A 20,758-nucleotide genomic window follows, 5' to 3' on the forward strand; every position below is an offset into this window, starting at 1 on the left:
CCGTGGGGGACATGCATTCCATTTAAGGCAGCACGGTAACACACTGGTTAGCACTGTTGCTTCACAGCTCCAGGGTCCCAGCATCGATTCCCGGCTTGGGTCACTGTCTGTGTGGAGTCTGCACATCCTCCCCGTGTGTGCGTGGGTTTCCTCCGGGTGCTCCGGTTTCCTCCCACAGTCCAAAGATGTGCGGGTTAGGAGGATTGGCCATGATAAATTGTCCTTAGTGTCCAAAAAGGTTTGGTGGGGTTACGGAGATAGGCAGGAGGTGCAGGGTTAGGTAGGGTGCTCTTTCCAAAAGGGTCGGTGCAGAATCGATGGGCTGAATGGCCTCCTTGTGCAGTGTAAAGTTTATGATTCTCCATGTTGTGGAGTGGTACAATAAACCGAGTTGTATCCTGCCTGCCTGACTCCGAGTGGAGCCCTCACCCTCAATCACAACAGGGATGAGGTTCTCAAGCTGCACGCCCTGGAAGGAGGGGGTTCAGGGGGGCAGTGGTCAGGTGCCGACATCAACGTGGGCATTTATTGCAAAGAGAATGAAATCGGAACGTGGAGAAGAGGTTTTCTCCATCTTGAGGGTTGTGAAACTTTGGAACTCTCTTCCGCAGAGAGCGATGGGACAGGGCCGAGGAATATGTCAAACACAGATTCTTGATTAACTCGGGGGTGAAAGGTTATCTGGGGTCAGCCGGAATCTGGGGCTGAAGTCAGAATCAGAGCAGCCATGACCATATTGAATGGGATAGCAGCCTCGAGGGATGAGTGGCCTCCTAATGCTAATTTGTGTGTTTGTTAGTCACTCACCACCCGTGACTGGGAAATATATTGGCCGTTCCTTCACTGTTGCTGGGCAACATCCTGGAACTCTCTCCCTAACAGCACAGTGGGTGCACCTACACCTCAGAGACTGCAGCCATTTAGGAAGGCAGCTCACCCCCACCTTCTGAAGGGCAATTAGGGATGGGCAATAAATGCTGGGCTAACCAGCGACACCCACAGAGAAGCAGTGAGATAGCATGGAGAAGTTGGGCCGAAGGGCCTGTTTTCATGTTGTTCACCTCGGGGCGACAGTGCAGTGACTTTTTTCTATTTGAATTCCAGGCCACAGAGGGAGCTGCAAGCTGAGATTCCCCAACATTCGGGCCCTCAGTGTTGGTGAGTTGCCCCAGGAGAAGCCTGATGTTGGGGTGTGGAGCCTCTCCAGGCAGGGGCCTGTGTCTGTGGAGGGCCTGAGCCAGACTGAGGAGTTGTTGACCTTGGATAGTGAGGAGACGCAAGGGCCTCTGGATCACTCGTCACTGAAACACTCGAAAGGCCACCTAATCCCTCAGCTCCCCAGCTCCACCTCCACTTTATCTCACAGTCTGACTCCATCCAGGGACACTTTCCGCCGTGTCTCCTCACTCGATGACATTGAGGCTACGCGGGATGATTGTGACAGAATGTTCCGGACCCGGCACTCCATTACAGGTGCTGTTTGTGGAAGCTTGATGCCATTGTGGGCGGTTGATGGTGAGGGGGGGGGGGGGGGGGTGGGGAGCTGCTGGGGGTGAGGGGGGAGGGTGGGAGAGGGGGAGGGGGGAGGGGGGGAGCTGCCGGGGGTGAGGGAGGGGGGAGGGGGGGGAGGGGGGAGGGGGGGGAGCTGCCGGGGGTGAGGGAGGGGGGAGGGGGGGGAGCTGCCGGGGGGGAGGGGGTGGAGCTCCCGGGGGTGAGGGAGGGGGAGGGGGGGGAGCTGCCGGGGGTGAGGGAGGGGGGAGGGGGGGGAGCTGCCGGGGGTGAGGGAGGGGGGAGGGGGGGGAGCTGCCGGGGGTGAGGGAGGGGGGGGGGAGCTGCCGGGGGTGAGGGAGGGGGGAGGGGGGGGGAGCTGCCGGGGGGGAGGGGGTGGGGCTCCCGGGGGTGAGGGAGGGGGGGGGGGGGGGGAGCTGCCGGGGGTGAGGGAGGGGGGGGGGAGCTGCCGGGGGTGAGGGAGGGGGGGGGAGCTGCCGGGGGTGAGGGAGGGGGGGGGGGAGCTGCCGGGGGTGAGGGGGGGGGGGGGAGCTGCCGGGGGGGAGGGGGTGGAGCTCCCAGGGGTGAGGGAGGGGGGAGGGGGGGGAGCTGCCGGGGGGGAGGGGGCTGCTGGGGGTGAGGGGGGGGGGAGCTGGGGGGGAGTTGGCGTGAGGGGGGGGGGGGGAGGTGTTTACTAATTGGAGGATGTTGGGCTGTAAAGGCCCAGAACTGCCTGCACCCTGCCACCTCCCCTCCACCTCTCCCCCTACCCACACTCCCACCTCCCCTCCCCCTCCCTGCTCCCCCTTCACCCTCCCCCTCCCCTCCACCTTCCCTCCCTCCAGCACACCCCCCCCCCCCCCATCCCCAGCCGCTGGGGGAGTACCCCGCTCCCGCTGCTGTTATCACAGAATCACAGAATAATTCAGTGCAGAAAGGGCCCTTCAGCCCATCGAGTCTGCACCGTTACAAGAGAAACAGCTGACCTGCCCACCGAACCCCATTGGCCAGCACTTGGCCCATAGCCCTGAATGCCATGACGTTGCCAAGTGTCCATCCAGGTACTTTTTAAAGCATGTGAGGCGACCCGCCTCTACCACCCCCTCCCCAGCCCCCCCCCCCACCCTCCCAGGCAGTGCATTCCAGACCCTCACCACCCTCTGGGTAAAAACGTTTTCCTGAAATCCCCCCTAAGCCTCCCACCCCTCACCTTGAACTTGTGTCCCCCTCGTAACTGACCCTTCAGTAAGGGGAACAGCTGCTCCCTATCCTCCCTGTCCATGCCCCTCATAATCTTGTCCACCTCGATCAGGTCACCTCTCAGTCTCTGCTGCGGCAAATGGTCGACACGGTAGCACAGTGGTTAGCACTATTGCTTCACAGCGGCAGGGTCCCAGGTTCGATTCCCGTCTTGGGTCACTGTCTGTGCGGAGTCTGCACGTTCTCCCCGTGTCTGCGTGGGTTTCCTCCGGGTGCTCCGGGTTCCTCCCACAAGTCCCGAAAGGCGTGCTTGTTAGGTGAATTGGACATTCTGAATTCTCCCTCCGTGTACCCGAACAGGCGCCGGAGTGTGGCGACTAGGGGCTTTTCACAGTAACTTCATTGCAGAGTTAATGAAAATCGCTTATTGTCACAAGTAGGCTTTGTGGTAATCACCACTGGTGTGTATATTAGGAGGTGTGTGGTAAGGCCCTGTGCTACAGGTACGGGGGTAGTCCCTGCCTACTAGCTCCACCCAGTAGGCGGAGCATAGATATGTGTGCTCCCTGTACAGCAGCCATTTCGCCAGCTGCTGTAGGAGGCCACACATCTTAGTGCAATAAAGCCTCAGTTGTATTCAACTCTCGTCTTTGTGTAATTGATCGTGCATCAATTTATTACACTAAAGTTTTCAGAAGATGGACCTCCGCATCAAACCGGATCGCCTGCAGCTGGATCCGCAATCAGGCAACGCCAAAAAGGACTTTGAACATTGGCTAGCTTGTTTCGAAGCTTACATCAAGTCTGCACCAGACCCAATTCCAGAATCTCAGAAGATCCAGATCCTCTACACGTGGCGGAGCTCCAGCGTTTTTCCTCTTATCCAGGATTCTCCGACCTACGATGAAGCCATGGCGCTACTGAAAGAGAATTACGCTCAGCGGACTAACAGGCTTTACGCCAGACACATCCTCTCTACTCGTAGTCAGCTCCCTGGTGAGTCCGTAGAATATTTCTGACGTGCCCTAATTCCCCTGGTCAGAGACTGTGACTGTCCGGCCGTCACACTGGTCAGAGACTGTGACTGTCCGGCCGTCACACTGGTCAGAGACTGTGACTGTCCGGCCATCACTGCCACGGAACATTCGAACCTCCTCATGTGGGCGCTTTTGTTACGGGGATAGGGTCAGACCTCATACGCCAGCGACTTTTAGAGGGGGCCACGCTCGACCTCGCAGAAACCAGAAAGCTGGGGCTATCGATGACGGTCGCCTCAGGCAATCTTCAGGCCTACACCCCCGGCCCCGCGGCCCACCCCTCCTACGTGTGTGTTGGGTTTTTCTTGTGAAACGAAAAAGTATATTTACTGTGTACATTTCTTAGTGGATGGTGCAAAAGTGAAAAATGAAAACATCTTGAAGTTGATGGTTTAATTTTTTTTTCTTGGGGGGAGGTGTCATGTGAGAGTACCTTTAAGAAATTGATGGATGTTGAAGCAATGTACCTTTAAGAAATGAAGCAGCTCATATTACTGAAGTGATGTCAGAGGGTGAGGGGAGCTGAGCTCACTTCTGCTTTTAGTTTCAGTTTGAGAGGGAGCAGCTGAAAAGTGCCTGGCTGGTTTGCTGGGAGCTGTTTGAAAGGGAAAGCCAGTTTTGAGGAAAAGAGCTTGGGTGTGTTTGTGTTTGCAGTGAGCTGGTTCTGCTGTGATCTCTGCCAGGAAAGACTATCTCTGAATCATTTGGGTGATTTAAATTCATAATAGTAATGTCTTCAACCTGATGTGTTTCCGTTTAAAGGTGTTAAGTCTTTTGGAGGATTGAAGGAACATTTTGAGGGATTATTTAGTGTTGTATTGTTTTCAGGGTTATCTTTGAAGTAAGGGGTGGTAAATGATCCAACGTTTATTTTAAAAGGTTAAGTTGAATTCATGGAATAAACATTGTTTTGTGTTTAAAAACCCACGTGTCCATAATTGTAATCCCACACCTGGGGAACAAGCCGTGTGCTTCAAAAGCAACAATACATTAACGGGAGAGGTTGGTTGAACTCCATGGTACATTTTGGGGTTCTGTAAACGCCGCTCCCATAACACCATAACAAATGCGTCTCTCATTAGCAAATTCGAGTGTTCCGTGGCCGAAACGGCCTCACAGTCACAGTCTCTAACTAGGGCGAGCAGGGCACGCCAGAAATCTTCCACTGACTCACTGGGAAGCTGGCGCCACATGGAGAGGAGGTGTCTGGCGTAGATTTTGTTAGTCCGCTGAGTGTAGTTTTCCTTCTGTAGCGCCATGGCCTCTGCGTAGGTCGGAGTGTCCTGGACGAGTGGAAAGATGTTGGAGCTCAGCCACGTGTAAAGGATCTGGAGATTCTGTAATTCTGGGATTGTGTCTGGCGCAGACCCGATGTACACTTCGAAACAGGCTAGCCAATGCTCAAAGTCTGCTTGAGGATGCAGCTGCAGGCGATCCGGCTTGATGCGGAGGTCCATCTCTGAACACTCAGTGTAATAACTTGATGCTCTATCAATTACGCAAAGACTAGAGTGGGATGTAATTGAGGCTTTATTACACAGAGATGCGTGGCCTCCTACAGCAGCTGACAAAATGGCTGCTGTTCGGAGAGCCCACACATTTATACTCCGCCTACTGGGCGGAGCCAGCAGGGATCTACCGCCGTACGTGTAGTTCAGGGGCCTCACTGTAAAGCACCTATAACAACATCCTCTATAAACAATATATACATCAGTGGTGACTACCACAACCTATTTGTTCCTTGAATGCTGCCATTGTCTGTCCGCTGTCCTTCCTTTCAGTAATGTTTCCCAGTCCGTCATAGCCAGCTCATGCCTCAGACCATCATAGTGACCTTTACTGAGGTTCAGGACCCTGGTCTCAGAATCAGCTGCCTCACTATTCACCTTGATAAAGAATTCTACCACATTATGGTCACTCATCCCCAAGGGTTCTCTCAAAACCAGATTGCCAACTATTCCTTTCCCATTGCACAACACCCAGTCCAAGATGGTCTGTTCCCTTGTTGGTTCCTTAACACACCGGCCCAGAAAACCATCCCGTACACACTTCAGAAATTCCTCCTCTATTGCACTGTAACTAATTTGAGTCACCCAGTGAATATGCAGATTAAAGTCACCCTCAATCACAGATGTTCCTTTATCACACTCGTCTCTGATTTCCTGTCTAATGCTATTCCCAACATTACCACTGCGGTTTGGGGGTCTGTATCCCACCTCTATCAATGTTTTTTGCCGTTTGATTTTTCTTAACCAGACCCAGACAGATTCCACATCATCTGTACTAATATCTTTCCTCAATATTGTATCAATATCTTCTTTAATCAACAATGCAACTCCACCACCTTTTCCTTTCTGTCTGTCCTTCCTAAAACGGAATATCCTCAATGTTTAATTCCCATCCTTGTTCTCCTTGTCTCCTTCATCCCAACTATATCATATCCCTGGGGTGGGGTGGGGTAGTGGACTAATAAACCAGAGACCCCGGGCACCCCGGTTCGAATTCAATTCAATAAACATCTGGAATTAAAAGCCTAATGATGACCATGAAACCCGTGTCGATTGTCGTTAAAAACCCATCTGGTTCACTAATGTCCTTTAGGGAAGGAAATCTGCCGTCCTTACCTGGTCTGGCCTACATGTGACTCCAGACCCACAGCAATGTTAACTTAACTTCCCCTCAAGGGCAATTAGGGATGGGCAATAAATGCACAGCCTGCGATGTCCACATCGCAACCCCCCCCCCCCCCCCCCCCCCGCTCTCCCCCCACTCCCTCCCCAAGGTCCTCAGCCCTGGTCCTGCCCGTCGAGTTTGTACAGGGCCCACCTCCCCCAGAACCGGTTCCAATGCCCCAGGAATCTGAAACCCTCCCCTTGACACCATCCCTTCAGCCACATATTCATCCTATATATCCTGTCATTTCTACTCTGACTAGCACGTTCCCAGGGGAATGGGAGTAATCCTGAGATCACTACCTTCGAGGTCCGATTTCTTAACTTCCTTCCCAGCTCCCTGTATTCTGCCTTTAGAATCTTATCCCTTTTGTTCCCTATGTCGTTGGTACCGATGTGACCATGACCACCGGCTGTTCACCCTCCCCCTCCAGAATGTCCTGTACCCGCTCCGAGACATCCTTAACCCGAGCACCAGGGAGGCAACATACCATCCTGGAGTCTCGTTTGCAGCCACAGAAACACCTGTCTATTCCCCTTACAATCTAATCCCCGATAACTATTGCACTGTCACACTTATCCCCCTCCCCTCTGTAGCAGAACCAACCGTGGGGCCACGAGTTTGGCTGTTGCTGCTTTCCCCTGAGAGGCCATTCCCCCAAATGCTATCCCACATGGTATATCTGTTCTGCAGGGGAATGGCCACAGGAGATCCCGCACTCCCTGCCTCGCTCTCTTGCTCTGCCTGGTGGTCACCCATTCCCTTCCTGCCTGTGGAGTCTGAGCCTGCGGTGTGACTCTATATGTGCTGTCCACGATGTTCTCCACCTCACGGATGCTCCACAGTGTCTCCAGCCGCCGCTCCAGCTCCGAATCCCGGGCTTCCAGGAGCTCCAGCTGGAGACACTTCCTGCTCACACCCTGGTCCCGGACAGTGGGAATGTTCCCTCCTTCCCACATGGAGCAAGAATCGATGAGCAAAATCCAGAGCAGGTCACATGACACATTTCATTCCTCCATTTGACTCCAAGTTAGAAACACTCCCGAAGAATAACAATCCTTTAAATTTCATATTTGGAACAATTTCTCATGTGGGAACTGAATGAATGATTTCTGGAAGTCCGTATAAACAACATCCACAGATATTGTGCTTCCTACTGGATTAGTTATTTCCTGAAACACGCAGTGGGGTTTCATAGAATTTCATAGAATTTACAGTGCAGAAGGAGGCCATTCGGCCCATCGAGTCTGCACTGGCTCTTGGAAAGAGCACGCTACCCAAGGTCAACACCTCCACCCTATCCCTATAACCCAGTAACTCCACCCAACACTAAGGGCAATTTTGGACACTAAGGGCAATTTATCATGGCCAACCCAGCTAACCTGCACATCTTTGGACTGTGGGAGGAAACCGGAGCACCCGGAGGAAACCCACGCAGACACGGGGAGGATGTGCAGACTCCACACAGACAGTGACCCAAGCCGGAATCGAACCTGGGACCCTGGAGCTGTGAAGCCATTGTGCTATGCACAATGCTACCGTGCTGCCCCGGTTTGTCAGATAGGAGCCACTCTGTAGAAATCCGCGTGATTCTCTGATTCCTCATGGTGTCAATGCATCATTAACTGCTGGTTTCAACAATGCTCCACAACAGCGGTTGATTATCAGCTCTATACGTTAATGCTTTCACTCTGACTGCTTTGTTCAATAATCGGACGATATCAGTAATTTTCAGTGTGATTTGGTTACAGGAGCTGTCAATCATGTGAAAGTCACCCCAAACCTGGGAAATTCCACCTCCGACTCGGAGCTGATCAGATATCGAACCATCAGCAAACTTCCACAAATCACACTCAACTTTGTGGATATTAAAGGTGAACATTTCATCCTGTCATCGCCAAGAGATAAAGATATCATCTCTCCAACTAAAGTGAAGGAGCGGACACAAAACGTCACTGAGAAGGTCACCCAGGTAAGCGTGTAGGTACCGTGTGTCCACAGACACCAGTCACTGAAGGTAAGCGTGTAGGTACCGTGTGTCCACAGACACCAGTCACTGAAGTTAAGCATGTAGGTACCGTGTGTCCACAGACACCAGTCACTGAAGGTAAGCGTGTAGGTACCGTGTGTCCACAGACACCAGTCACTGAAGGTAAGCGTGTAGGTACCGTGTGCCCACAGACACCAGTCACTGAAGGTAAGCGTGTAGGTACCGTGTGTCCACAGACACCAGTCACTGAAGGTAAGCGTGTAGGTACCGTGTGTCCACAGACACCAGTCACTGAAGTTAAGCATGTAGGTACCGTGTGTCCACAGACACCAGTCACTGAAGGTAAGCGTGTAGGTACCGTGTGTCCACAGACACCAGTCACTGAAGGTAAGCGTGTAGGTACCGTGTGCCCACAGACACCAGTCACTGAAGGTAAGCGTGTAGGTACCGTGTGTCCACAGACACCAGTCACTGAAGGTAAGCGTGTAGGTACCGTGTGCCCACAGACACCAGTCACTGAAGGTAAGCGTGTAGGTACCGTGTGTCCACAGACACCAGTCACTGAAGGTAAGCGTGTAGGTACCGTGTGCCCACAGACACCAGTCACTGAAGGTAAGCGTGTAGGTACCGTATGCCCACAGACACCAGTCACTGAAGGTAAGCGTGTAGGTACCGTGTGTCCACATACACCAGTCACTGAAGTTAAGCGTGTAGGTACCGTGTGCCCACAGACACCAGTCACTGAATTTAAGCGTGTAGGTACCGTGTGTCCACAGACACCAGTCACTGAAGTTAAGCGTGTAGGTACCGTGTGTCCACATACACCAGTCACTGAAGTTAAGCGTGTAGGTACCGTGTGTCCACAGACACCAGTCACTGAAGTTAAGCGTGTAGGTACCGTGTGTCCACATACACCAGTCACTGAAGTTAAGCGTGTAGGTACCGTGTGTCCACAGACACCAGTCACTGAAGTTAAGCGTGTAGGTACCGTGTGTCCACATACACCAGTCACTGAAGTTAAGCGTGTAGGTACCGTGTGTCCACAGACACCAGTCACTGAAGTTAAGCGTGTAGGTACCGTGTGTCCACAGACACCAGTCACTGAAGTTAAGCGTGTAGGTACCGTGTGTCCACATACACCAGTCACTGAAGTTAAGCGTGTAGGTACCGTGTGCCCACAGACACCAGTCACTGAAGGTAAGCGTGTAGGTACCGTGTGTCCACATACACCAGTCACTGAAGTTAAGCGTGTAGGTACCGTGTGTCCACAGACACCAGTCACTGAAGGTAAGCGTGTAGGTACCGTGTGCCCACAGACACCAGTCACTGAAGGTAAGCGTGTAGGTACCGTGTGCCCACAGACACCAGTCACTGAAGGTAAGCGTGTAGGTACCGTGTGTCCACATACACCAGTCACTGAAGGTAAGCGTGTAGGTACCGTGTGTCCACATACACCAGTCACTGAAGTTAAGCGTGTAGGTACCGTGTGCCCACAGACACCAGTCACTGAAGGTAAGCGTGTAGGTACCGTGTGTCCACATACACCAGTCACTGAAGTTAAGCGTGTAGGTACCGTGTGTCCACAGACACCAGTCACTGAAGGTAAGCGTGTAGGTACCGTGTGCCCACAGACACCAGTCACTGAAGGTAAGCGTGTAGGTACCGTGTGTCCACAGACACCAGTCACTGAAGGTAAGCGTGTAGGTACCGTGTGTCCACAGACACCAGTCACTGAAGGTAAGCGTGTAGGTACCGTGTGTCCACAGACACCAGTCACTGAAGGTAAGCGTGTAGGTACCGTGTGCCCACAGACACCAGTCACTGAAGGTAAGCATGTAGGTACCGTGTGTCCACAGACACCAGTCACTGAAGGTAAGCGTGTAGGTACCGTGTGTCCACATACACCAGTCACTGAAGGTAAGCGTGTAGGTACCGTGTGTCCACATACACCAGTCACTGAAGGTAAGCGTGTAGGTACCGTGTGTCCACAGACACCAGTCACTGAAGGTAAGCGTGTAGGTACCGTGTGTCCACATACACCAGTCACTGAAGGTAAGCGTGTAGGTACCGTGTGTCCACAGACACCAGTCACTGAAGGTAAGCGTGTAGGTACCGTGTGTCCACATACACCAGTCACTGAAGGTAAGCGTGTAGGTACAGCAGGCGGGAAAGATGGTTACTGATATCCTGGCTTTTATTACGAGAGGATTCGAGTACAGGGATGTCTCACTGCAATTATCCAAGGCCTTAGTGATTGGATTGGATTATTGTCACGTGCACCGAGGTACAGTGAAAAGTATTGTTCTGCTAGCAGCTCCGCAGCGGCGTGCAGAGGTCTGGTGATGCCCGGGGCAAATCTTGATTGTATGCCCCCAAAGACTCAAGTATAAGGCCTAATATACTGAGAAATATTATGAGAAAGGAAAACATTTTGAATATATAAACACAGATGAAACATGAAATAAACGCTTTAAACATAGAACAGTACAGCACAGAACAGGCCCTTCGGCCCTCAATGTTGTGCCGAGCCATGATCACCCTACTCAAACCCACGTATCCACCCTATACCCGTAACCCAACAACCCCCCCCCTTAACCTTACTTTTATTAGGACACTACGGGCAATTTAGCACGGCCAATCCACCTAACCCGCACATCTTTGGACTGTGGGAGGAAACCGGAGCACCCGGAGGAAACCCACGCACACACGGGGAGGACGTGCAGACTCCGCACAGACAGTGACCCAAGCCGGGAACTGAACCTGGGACCCTGGAGCTGTGAAGCATTTATGCTAACCACCATGCTACCCTGATTTATTCGATTTTAATATTAATCAATCAAATTTATTAAGTTCTTTTCCCCAAATGATACCTCCTGTCACAAAACACCTGAACTACTTCACTTTTTACATCAGCTGAGAAATTCTTTTTCAATGCTTATTAAAGCCAGGTTGGTCAGTCGCTCCTGTGACATAGAAGACCTCAGATATGTTTTTATTAATTTCAGTTTTGAAAATGACCTTTCACAGCTTGCGACTGAAAATGCAATTGTAAGCAGTAATCTGTATGAAACACACAGCGTCGGAAAGACATCCCTCCCATACTGCAGTAAAGACTCCAGAGCATCTTTAGGATCAGGGGGAACTCTAGTCCCTCCAGCTCGAAGGAGCATCACAAAATCAATAATTTCGTCATATAACTGAATTGCAACCACATCATTGTCATAATAATTTGCAAAGTCTGAACATTCCTTTTTTAATTTCTCTCTTTCTTGTTCATCTCCACTGATAATTTTGTGCAATTTATATCATAGACTTGCAAATTAGTGGTATCTGTATTCAAATATTAGCATGTTAAGGAATAAATGTCTCCTATTCCGAGATTAAATGCCATAGCAGTCCTCTGATCATCCAGGCTTCACTCTTACTACATCCCACGTAAATATTTCATTAAATATCACCAAAAAACCTATAAAAAACGTAGTTGCACCCGTTCTAGAGCTATTCACTGACCTCTTTATCTTTGCCATCTCTAAGGTATAGGACGGCTGCCTGAGGTTAAATTGCGCTGTAAGTTAGTCAATTTCCCCTTAGCGCTGGAATTCTAGGGATATTGTTCTCTTCTTCAGTCATTTTGCTTTGCAACACGGTAGCATAGTGGTTAGCATCAATGCTTCACAGCTCCAGGGTCCCAGGTTTGGTTCCCAGCTGGGTCACTGTCTGTGCGGAGTCTGCACGTCCTCCCCGTGTGTGCGTGGGTTTCCTCCGGGTGCTCCGGTTTCCTCCCACAGTCCAAAGATGTGCGGGTTAGGTGGATTGGCCATACTAAATTGCCCGTAGTGTCCTAAAAAGTAAGGTTAAGGGGGAGTTGTTGGGTTACGGGTATAGGGTGGATACGTGGGTTTGAGTAGGGTGATCATTGCTCGGCACAACATCGAGGGCCGAAGGGCCTGCTCTGTGCTGTACTGTTCTAAATCTAAATCAATGGGTGAGATGTTATGTCTCAAAAGTTGTGCCTCCCTCCTCTGCAACCCCCATGGAGAAGGATATGAGCAGAACGTCATGGAAATACTGTTATGACCCTTGTGGAAACAACTACAAACAACCCAACTAAGACCAATATACAAGACTTCACTTTTATATTAGCAATCACACCAAAATCAACGTAAATTAAACATGAATTAACAGGAAAATTGCAATAATATGACCGATAAATTACACATAGCAGATACAAAGACATATCTCACACATTTCGGTCAGCTCATTCAGCACGTATCGCTTTCATTTCAGCCACAATATCCTTCAAAACGTTGAACTTCTTCAAATCAAATTCCATCTTCATTTCTCTAAAGCTTTAGCACCAAGTCTCATCAAACTACTTCACCCAATTTCCACAAATATAATTTTCACAGTCAACACATTTCCAGATCCCTTCTTCTTCACAAAACCCTGGTCATGTGGGGCCTGTTTGTGCACTATGCCAGTGCATAAAGGGTCCCCAAATCCAGATATAAAAGCTCTGTTCAAGATCCGAGCTCCAGCAGCTTGCAGTCAAGTCTCTGAGAATCTCCCCTGCACCCTGCTGACCCTGGGCTTTAAGTATAAAGGGTAAGAGGGCAAAAGTTAAGAGGCCATGATGAATTTTTATAAAATACTGGTTCTGTCCCAAATGGGTGCCCCTGGCCCAAATGTCAAATTCTGGGCACGACAGTTTAAAATTTGACAGCTACAGAGAGGGTGCAGAGAAGAGTTTTAAAATAGATCAAATAAATAAAATAAATAAATGAATAAATAAAACTCACCCATGGTGGCAATGCCGTCCATTCTGGAAAATTCGCGCCCTTTCTGCTCCCTCTCCAGCCTCTGCGGTGCGCAGGCGCGCTCGGGCCGACCGCGGTGCTGCCCCCATCCAGTCGCTGCCCGGGGCCAGCGCCCCGTCGGCCCCCCCCTCTGCACGCCGCTGCAGCTCCGACAGATCATTCCGACAGGAAAGGTAAATACACAGGCCAAACATAAAATACACACTGTGACTACATAGACAGTGGCATCAGGTGATGTATACGGAGTGTAGTACTGCTCAGTATAGAAGATCGGCAGGATTCTCCGGTTGCCAAGGCCAAAATCACATTCGGCGATCGGCTGGAGAATTCCCATTCCCGACCAAATCGGGAGGGTGGGGCGCCGCTTTCTCTGAGTACGGCGTGCACAGTATCGACAGCCTCAGGACATTTCCTGAAGCCCTCCCCATATTCCCCGCCTCCGACCAGCCGGGTCCCTGACAGCGTCGGTCACACGTGTGTTCTTGCCCGTCAGGGACACGGTGTGGCGGCTGCAGTGGTCACGTGTGTGTTCTTGCCCGTCAGTGACACGGTGTGGCGGCTGCAGTGGTCACGCGTGTGTTCTTGCCCGTCAGGGACACGGTGTGGCGGCTGCAGTGGTCACGCGTGTGTTCTCGCCCGTCAGGGACACGGTGTGGCGGCTGCAGTGGTCACGTGTGTGTTCTCGCCCGTCAGGGACACGGTGTGGCGGCTGCAGATTCAGTCCCATCACCGCCTCATTCGAGGGAGGGCCAATCCGCGGGCAGGGGGGACTTTGTCATGGGCTGGGGGCACAGTGGGGGGGGGGGGGGGGGGGGCAGTCCGGGGCTTGCGAGCCGGCCAAAGGGGGGGCACTATTTTGCGGGATGTGTCCACGAGCGGCCGGTGCCATGTTGCCCAATACGGCCGCTGCCGTGCGCATGCGTGGCCAAGGACTGGAAATTCTCCGGGCCACATCAGCAGCTGGAGCCGGGTGCTCTCCCCCCCCGGCCTGCTCGCCCCTATCAGCTGGGTGCTCTCCGCCCCCGGCCCATCAGCTGGGTGCTCTCCGCCCCCGGCCCATCAGCTGGGTGCTCTCCGCCCCCGGCCCATCAGCTGGGTGCTCTCCGCCCCCGGCCCATCAGCTGGGTGCTCTCCGCCCCCGGCCCATCAGCTGGGTGCTCTCCCCCCCCGGCCTGCTCGTCCCCATCAGCTGGGTGCTCTCCCCCCCCGGCCCATCAGCTGGGTGCTCTCCGCCCCCGGCCCATCAGCTGGGTGCTCTCCCCCCCCGGCCCATCAGCTGGGTGCTCTCCCCCCCCGGCCCATCAGCTGGGTGCTCTCCCCCCCCGGCCCATCAGCTGGGTGCTCTCCCCCCCCGGCCCATCAGCTGGGTGCTCTCCGCTCCCGGCCCATCAGCTGGGTGCTCTCCGCCCCCGGCCCATCAGCTGGGTGCTCTCCGCCCCCGGCCTGCTCGACCCCATCAGCTGGGTGCTCTCCCCCCCCGGCCCATCAGCTGGGTGCTCTCCGCCCCCGGCCTGCTCGACCCCATCAGCTGGGTGCTCTCCCCCCCCGGCCCATCAGCTGGGTGCTCTCCGCCCCCGGCCTGCTCGTCCCCATCAGCTGGGTGCTCTCCGCCCCCGGCCCATCAGCTGGGTGCTCTCCCCCCCCGGCCCATCAGCTGGGTGCTCTCCGCCCCCGGCCCATCAGCTGGGTGCTCTCCCCCCCCGGCCTGCTCGTCCCCATCAGCTGGGTGCTCTCCCCCCCCGGCCCATCAGCTGGGTGCTCTCCCCCCCCGGCCTGCTCGTCCCCATCAGCTGGGTGCTCTCCCCCCCCGGCCCATCAGCTGGGTGCTCTCCGCCCCCGGCCCATCAGCTGGGTGCTCTCCCCCCCCGGCCCATCAGCTGGGTGCTCTCCGCTCCCGGCCCATCAGCTGGGTGCTCTCCCCCCCCGGCCCATCAGCTGGGTGCTCTCCGCTCCCGGCCCATCAGCTGGGTGCTCTCCGCCCCCGGCCCATCAGCTGGGTGCTCTCCGCCCCCGGCCCATCAGCTGGGTGCTCTCCGCCCCCGGCCTGCTCGCCCCTATCAGCTGGGTGCTCTCCGCCCCCGGCCCATCAGCTGGGTGCTCTCCGCCCCCGGCCCATCAGCTGGGTGCTCTCCGCCCCCGGCCCATCAGCTGGGTGCTCTCCGCCCCCGGCCTGCTCGCCCCTATCAGCTGGGTGCTCTCCGCCCCCGGCCCATCAGCTGGGTGCTCTCCGCTCCCGGCCCATCAGCTGGGTGCTCTCCGCTCCCGGCCCATCAGCTGGGTGCTCTCCGCTCCCGGCCCATTAGCTGGGTGCTCTCCGCCCCCGGCCCATCAGCTGGGTGCTCTCCCCCCCCGGCCCATTAGCTGGGTGCTCTCCGCCCCCGGCCCATTAGCTGGGTGCTCTCCGCCCCCGGCCCATCCGCTGGGTGCTCTCCGCCCCCGGCCCATCCGCTGGGTGCTCTCCGCCCCCGGCCTGCTCGCCCCCATCAGCTGGGTGCTCTCCCCCCCCGGCCTGCTCGTCCCCATCAGCTGGGTGCTCTCCCCCCCCGGCCCATCAGCTGGGTGCTCTCCGCCCCCGGCCCATCAGCTGGGTGCTCTCCGCCCCCGGCCTGCTCGACCCCATCAGCTGGGTGCTCTCCCCCCCCGGCCCATCAGCTGGGTGCTCTCCGCCCCCGGCCTGCTCGACCCCATCAGCTGGGTGCTCTCCCCCCCCCGGCCTGCTCGTCCCCATCAGCTGGGTGCTCTCCCCCCCCGGCCCATCAGCTGGGTGCTCTCCCCCCCCGGCCTGCTCGTCCCCATCAGCTGGGTGCCCTCCCCCCCCGGCCCATCAGCTGGGTGCTCTCCGCCCCCGGCCCATCAGCTGGGTGCTCTCCCCCCCCGGCCCATCAGCTGGGTGCTCTCCGCTCCCGGCCCATCAGCTGGGTGCTCTCCGCCCCCGGCCCATCAGCTGGGTGCTCTCCGCTCCCGGCCCATCAGCTGGGTGCTCTCCACCCCCGGCCCATCAGCTGGGTGCTCTCCACCCCCGGCCCATCAGCTGGGTGCTCTCCGCCCCCGGCCTGCTCGCCCCTATCAGCTGGGTGCTCTCCGCCCCCGGCCCATCAGCTGGGTGCTCTCCGCCCCCGGCCCATCAGCTGGGTGCTCTCCACCCCCGGCCTGCTCGCCCCTATCAGCTGGGTGCTCTCCGCCCCCGGCCCATCAGCTGGGTGCTCTCCGCTCCCGGCCCATCAGCTGGGTGCTCTCCGCTCCCGGCCCATCAGCTGGGTGCTCTCCGCTCCCGGCCCATCAGCTGGGTGCTCTCCGCTCCCGGCCCATCAGCTGGGTGCTCTCCGCCCCCGGCCTGCTCGCCCCTATCAGCTGGGTGCTCTCCGCTCCCGGCCCATCAGCTGGGTGCTCTCCGCCCCCGGCCCATCAGCTGGGTGCTCTCCGCTCCCGGCCCATCAGCTGGGTGCTCTCCGCTCCCGGCCCATTAGCTGGGTGCTCTCCGCTTCCGGCCTGCTCGCTCCCATCAGCCCGGGGAATTGGTGGCCGTTTTCGCCGCATTTCCGGTCTTGTTTCCACGCCAGCGTCACAGCATCCTCAAAATCGGAGAATCCTGTCCTTACAGAACATGGAAAAATACAGCACAGAACAGGCCCTTCGGCCCACGATGTTGTGCCAAACTTTTGTCCTAGATCAAGAACAAATTAATCTACACCCCATTATTCTACCCTAATCCATGTACCTATCCAATAGCCGCTTGAAGGTCCCTAATGTTTCCAACTCAACTACTTCCACAGGCAGTGCATTCCATGCCCCCACTACTCTCTGGGTAAAGAACCTACCTCTGACATCCCCCCTATATCTTCCACCATTCACCTTAAATTTATGTCCCCTTGTAAAGGTGTGTTCCACCCGGGGAAAAAGTCTCTCACTGTCTACTCTATCTATTCCTCTGATCATCTTATAAACCTCTATCAAGTCGCCCCTCATCCTTCTCCGTTCTAATGAGAAAAGGCCTAGCACCCTCAACCTTTCCTCGTATGACCTACTCTCCATTCCAGGCAACATCCTGGTAAATCTCCTTTGCACCTTTTCCAAAGCTTCCACATCCTTCCTAAAATGAGGCGACCAGAACTGCACACAGTACTCCAAATGTGGCCCTACCAAGGTTTTGTACAGCTGCATCATCACCTCACGGCTCTTAAATTCAATCCCTCTGCTAATGAACGCTAGCACACCATAGGCCTTCTTCACAGCTCTATCCACTTGAGTGGCAACTTTCAAAGATCTATGAACATAGACCCCAAGATCTCTCTGCTCCTCCACATTGCCAAGAACCCTACCGTTAACCCTGTATTCCGCATTCATATTTTTCCTTCCAAAATGGACAACCTCACACTTTTCAGGGTTAAACTCCATCTGCCACTTCTCAGCCCAGCTCTGCATCCTATCTATGTCTCTTTGCAGCTGACAACAGCCCTCCTCACTATCCACAACACCACCAATCTTCGTATCATCTGCAAATTTACTGACCCACCCTTCAACTCCCTCATCCAAGTCATTAATGAAAATCACAAACAGCAGAGGACCCAGAACTGATCCCTGCGGTACGCCACTGATAACTGGGCTCCAGGCTGAATATTTGCCATCCACCACTACTCTCTGCCTTCTATTGGTTAGCCAGTTCGTTATCCAGCTGGCCAAATTCTCCACTAGCCTATGCCTGCTTACTTTCTGCATAAGCCTACCATGGGGAACGTTATCAAATGCCTTACTAAAATCCATGTACACCACATTCACTGCTTTACCTTGGTCACCTCCTCAAAGAATTCAAAAAGACTTGTTAGGCAAGACCTACCCCTCACAAATTAGATGGGTCATTCTTTGTACAATGTGTGCAGGAGGGTTTCTTGACACAATATGTTGACAGGCCAACAAGAGGCGAGGCCACATTGGATTTGGTTTTGGGTAATGAACCAGGCCAGGTGTTAGATCTGGAGGTAGGTGAGCACTTTGGAAACAGTGACCACAATTCGGTGACCTTCACGTTAGTGATGGAAAGGGATAAGTATACCCCGCAGGGCAAGAGTTATAGCTGGGGGAAGGGCAATTATGATGCCATTAGACATGACTTAGGATGTGTAGGTTGGAGAAGTAGGCTGCAAGGGTTGGGCACACTGGATATGTGGAGCTTGTTCAAGGAACAGCTATTTCGTGTTCTTGATAAGTACGTACCAGTCAGGCAGGGAGGAAGGGGTCGAGCGAGGGAACCGTGGTTTACCAAAGAAGTGGAATCTCTTGTTAAGAGGAAGAAGGAGGCCTATGTGAAGATGAGGCGTGAAGTTTCAGTTGGGGCGCTTGATAGTTACAAGGAAGCGAGGAAGGATCTAAAGAGAGAGCTAAGACGAGCAAGGAGGGGACATGAGAAGTCTTTGGCAGGTAGGATCAAGGAAAACCCAAAAGCTTTCTATAGGTATGTCAGGAATAAAAGAATGACTAGGGTAAGAGTAGGGCCAGTCAAGGACAGTGGTGGGAAGTTGTGTGTGGAGGCTGAGGAGATAAGCGAGATACTAAATGAATACTTTTCGTCAGTATTCACTCAGGAAAAAGATAATGTTGTGGAGGAGAATGCTGAGACCCAGGCTATTAGAATAGATTAGTAAGAAGTCTTACAACACCAGGTTAAAGTCCAACAGGTTTGTTTCAAACACGAGCTTTCGGAGCACGGCTCCTTCTTCAGGTGAATGGAGAGGCTTGTTCCAGAAATGTTTATATAGACACAGTCAGAGATGCCCCGGAATGCGAGCACCTGCAGGCAATCAAATCATCAAAGATGCAGAGAGAGAGGTAACTCCAGGTTAAAGAGGTGTGAATTGTCCCAAGCCAGTTCAGTCGGTAGGCCTCTGCAAGTCCAGGCTTGTTGGTGGGGGCCGAATGTAATGCGACATGAATCCCAGATCCCGGTTGAGTCCGCATTCATGCGTGCGGAACTTAGCTATAAGTTTTTGCTCAGCAATTTTGCGTTGTCGCGTCTCCTGAAGGCCTCCTTGTAGAATGCTGACCCGGAGATCAGAGGCTGAATGTCCTTGACTGCTGAAGTGTTCCCCAACTGGAAGGGAACAGTCCTGCCTGTTGATGGTCGCACGATGCCCGTTTATTCGTTGTCGCAGTGTCTGCATGGTCTCGCCAATGTACCACGCTTCGGGACATCCTTTCCTGCAGCGTATGAGGTAGACTACATTGGTCGAGTCGCACGAGTATGCGCCGCGTACCTGGTGGGTGGTGTTTCCACGTGTAATGGTGGTGTCCATGTCGATGATCTGGCATGTCTTGCAGAGATTACCCTGGCAGGGTTTTGTGGTGTTGTGGTTGCTGTTCTGAAGGCTGGGTAATTTGCTGCAAACAATGGTTTGTTTGAGGTTGCGCGGTTGTTTGAAGGCCAGTAGTGGGGGTGTGGGGATGACCTTGGCAAGATGTCCATCCTCGCTGATGATGTGTTGGAGGCTGCGAAGAAGATGTCGTAGTTTCTCCGCCCCAGGAAAGTACTGGACGACGAAGGGTACTCTGTCAGTGGTGTCCCGTGTTTGTCTTCTGAGGAGGTCGGTGCGGTTTTTTGCTGTGGCGCGGTGGAACTGTCGATCAATGAGTCGAGCGCCATATCCCGTTCGTACGAGGGCATCTTTCAGCATCTGTAGGTGTCTGTTGCGCTCCTCCTTGTCTGAGCAGATCCTGTGTATACGGAGGGCTTGTCCATAGGGGATGGCTTCTTTAATGTGTTTCGGGTGAAAGCTGGAGAAGTGGAGCATCGTGAGATTATCTGTGGGCTTGCGGTAAAGCGAGGTGCTGAGGTGACCGTCCTTGATGGAGACGAGTGTGTCCAAGAACGGAACTGAATTTGGAGAATAGTCCATGGTGAGTTTGATGGTGGGATGGAACTTATTGATGTCATCGTGTAGTCGTTTCAGTGATGTCTCGCCGTGGGTCCAAAGGAAAAAAATGTCATCGATGTATCTGGTGTATAGCATCGGTTGAAAGTCCTGTGTGGTGAGGAAGTCCTGTTCAAACTTGTGCATGAAGATGTTGGCATATTGAGGTGCAAATTTGGTCCCCATGGCTGTTCCGTGCGTCTGGATGAAGAATTTGTTGTCGAAGGTGAAGACGTTGTGGTCTAGAATGAAACGGATGAGTTGCAGAATTGCGTCTGGAGATTGGCAGTTGTCGGTGTTGAGGACTGAGGCTGTTGCAGCAATGCCGTCATCATGGGGGATGCTGGTGTAGAGTGCCGAGACATCCATTGTGACGAGGAATGTTCCTGGTTCAACTGGTCCATGGGTGCTGAGTTTCTGTAGGAAGTCCGTCGTGTCGCGACAGAAGCTGGGTGTACCTTGTACGATGGGTTTCAAGATGCCCTCGATGTGGCCAGAGAGGTTCTCACACAGGGTCCCATTGCCTGAAACGATAGGACGGCCTGGTGTGTTGGCCTTGTGTATTTTCGGGAGGCAGTAGAGATCTCCAATGCGGGGATTACGTGGGATGAGAGCACGTAGGGTGTTCTGAAGGTCTGGATCTAAGGTCTT

At 54.0% G+C, this 20,758-nt stretch overlaps 1 protein-coding gene across 1 annotated transcript in view; it reads left to right on the top strand.

The window, feature by feature from the left end:
- LOC119972889 (potassium voltage-gated channel subfamily H member 7-like) overlaps nucleotides 1–20,758 on the top strand; it is a 101,304-nt gene that overhangs the window by 26,850 nt on the left and 53,696 nt on the right. Inside the window, exons 2-3 of the mRNA XM_038810433.1 lie at nucleotides 1,105–1,473; nucleotides 8,150–8,370. Of these exons, the coding sequence (XP_038666361.1) occupies nucleotides 1,105–1,473; nucleotides 8,150–8,370 (590 nt within the window). The remainder of the gene's footprint in view (nucleotides 1–1,104; nucleotides 1,474–8,149; nucleotides 8,371–20,758) is intronic.

The sequence above is a fragment of the Scyliorhinus canicula genome, chromosome 10 (genome assembly GCF_902713615.1).
Source record: "Scyliorhinus canicula chromosome 10, sScyCan1.1, whole genome shotgun sequence".
Classification (NCBI taxonomy): domain Eukaryota; kingdom Metazoa; phylum Chordata; class Chondrichthyes; order Carcharhiniformes; family Scyliorhinidae; genus Scyliorhinus; species Scyliorhinus canicula.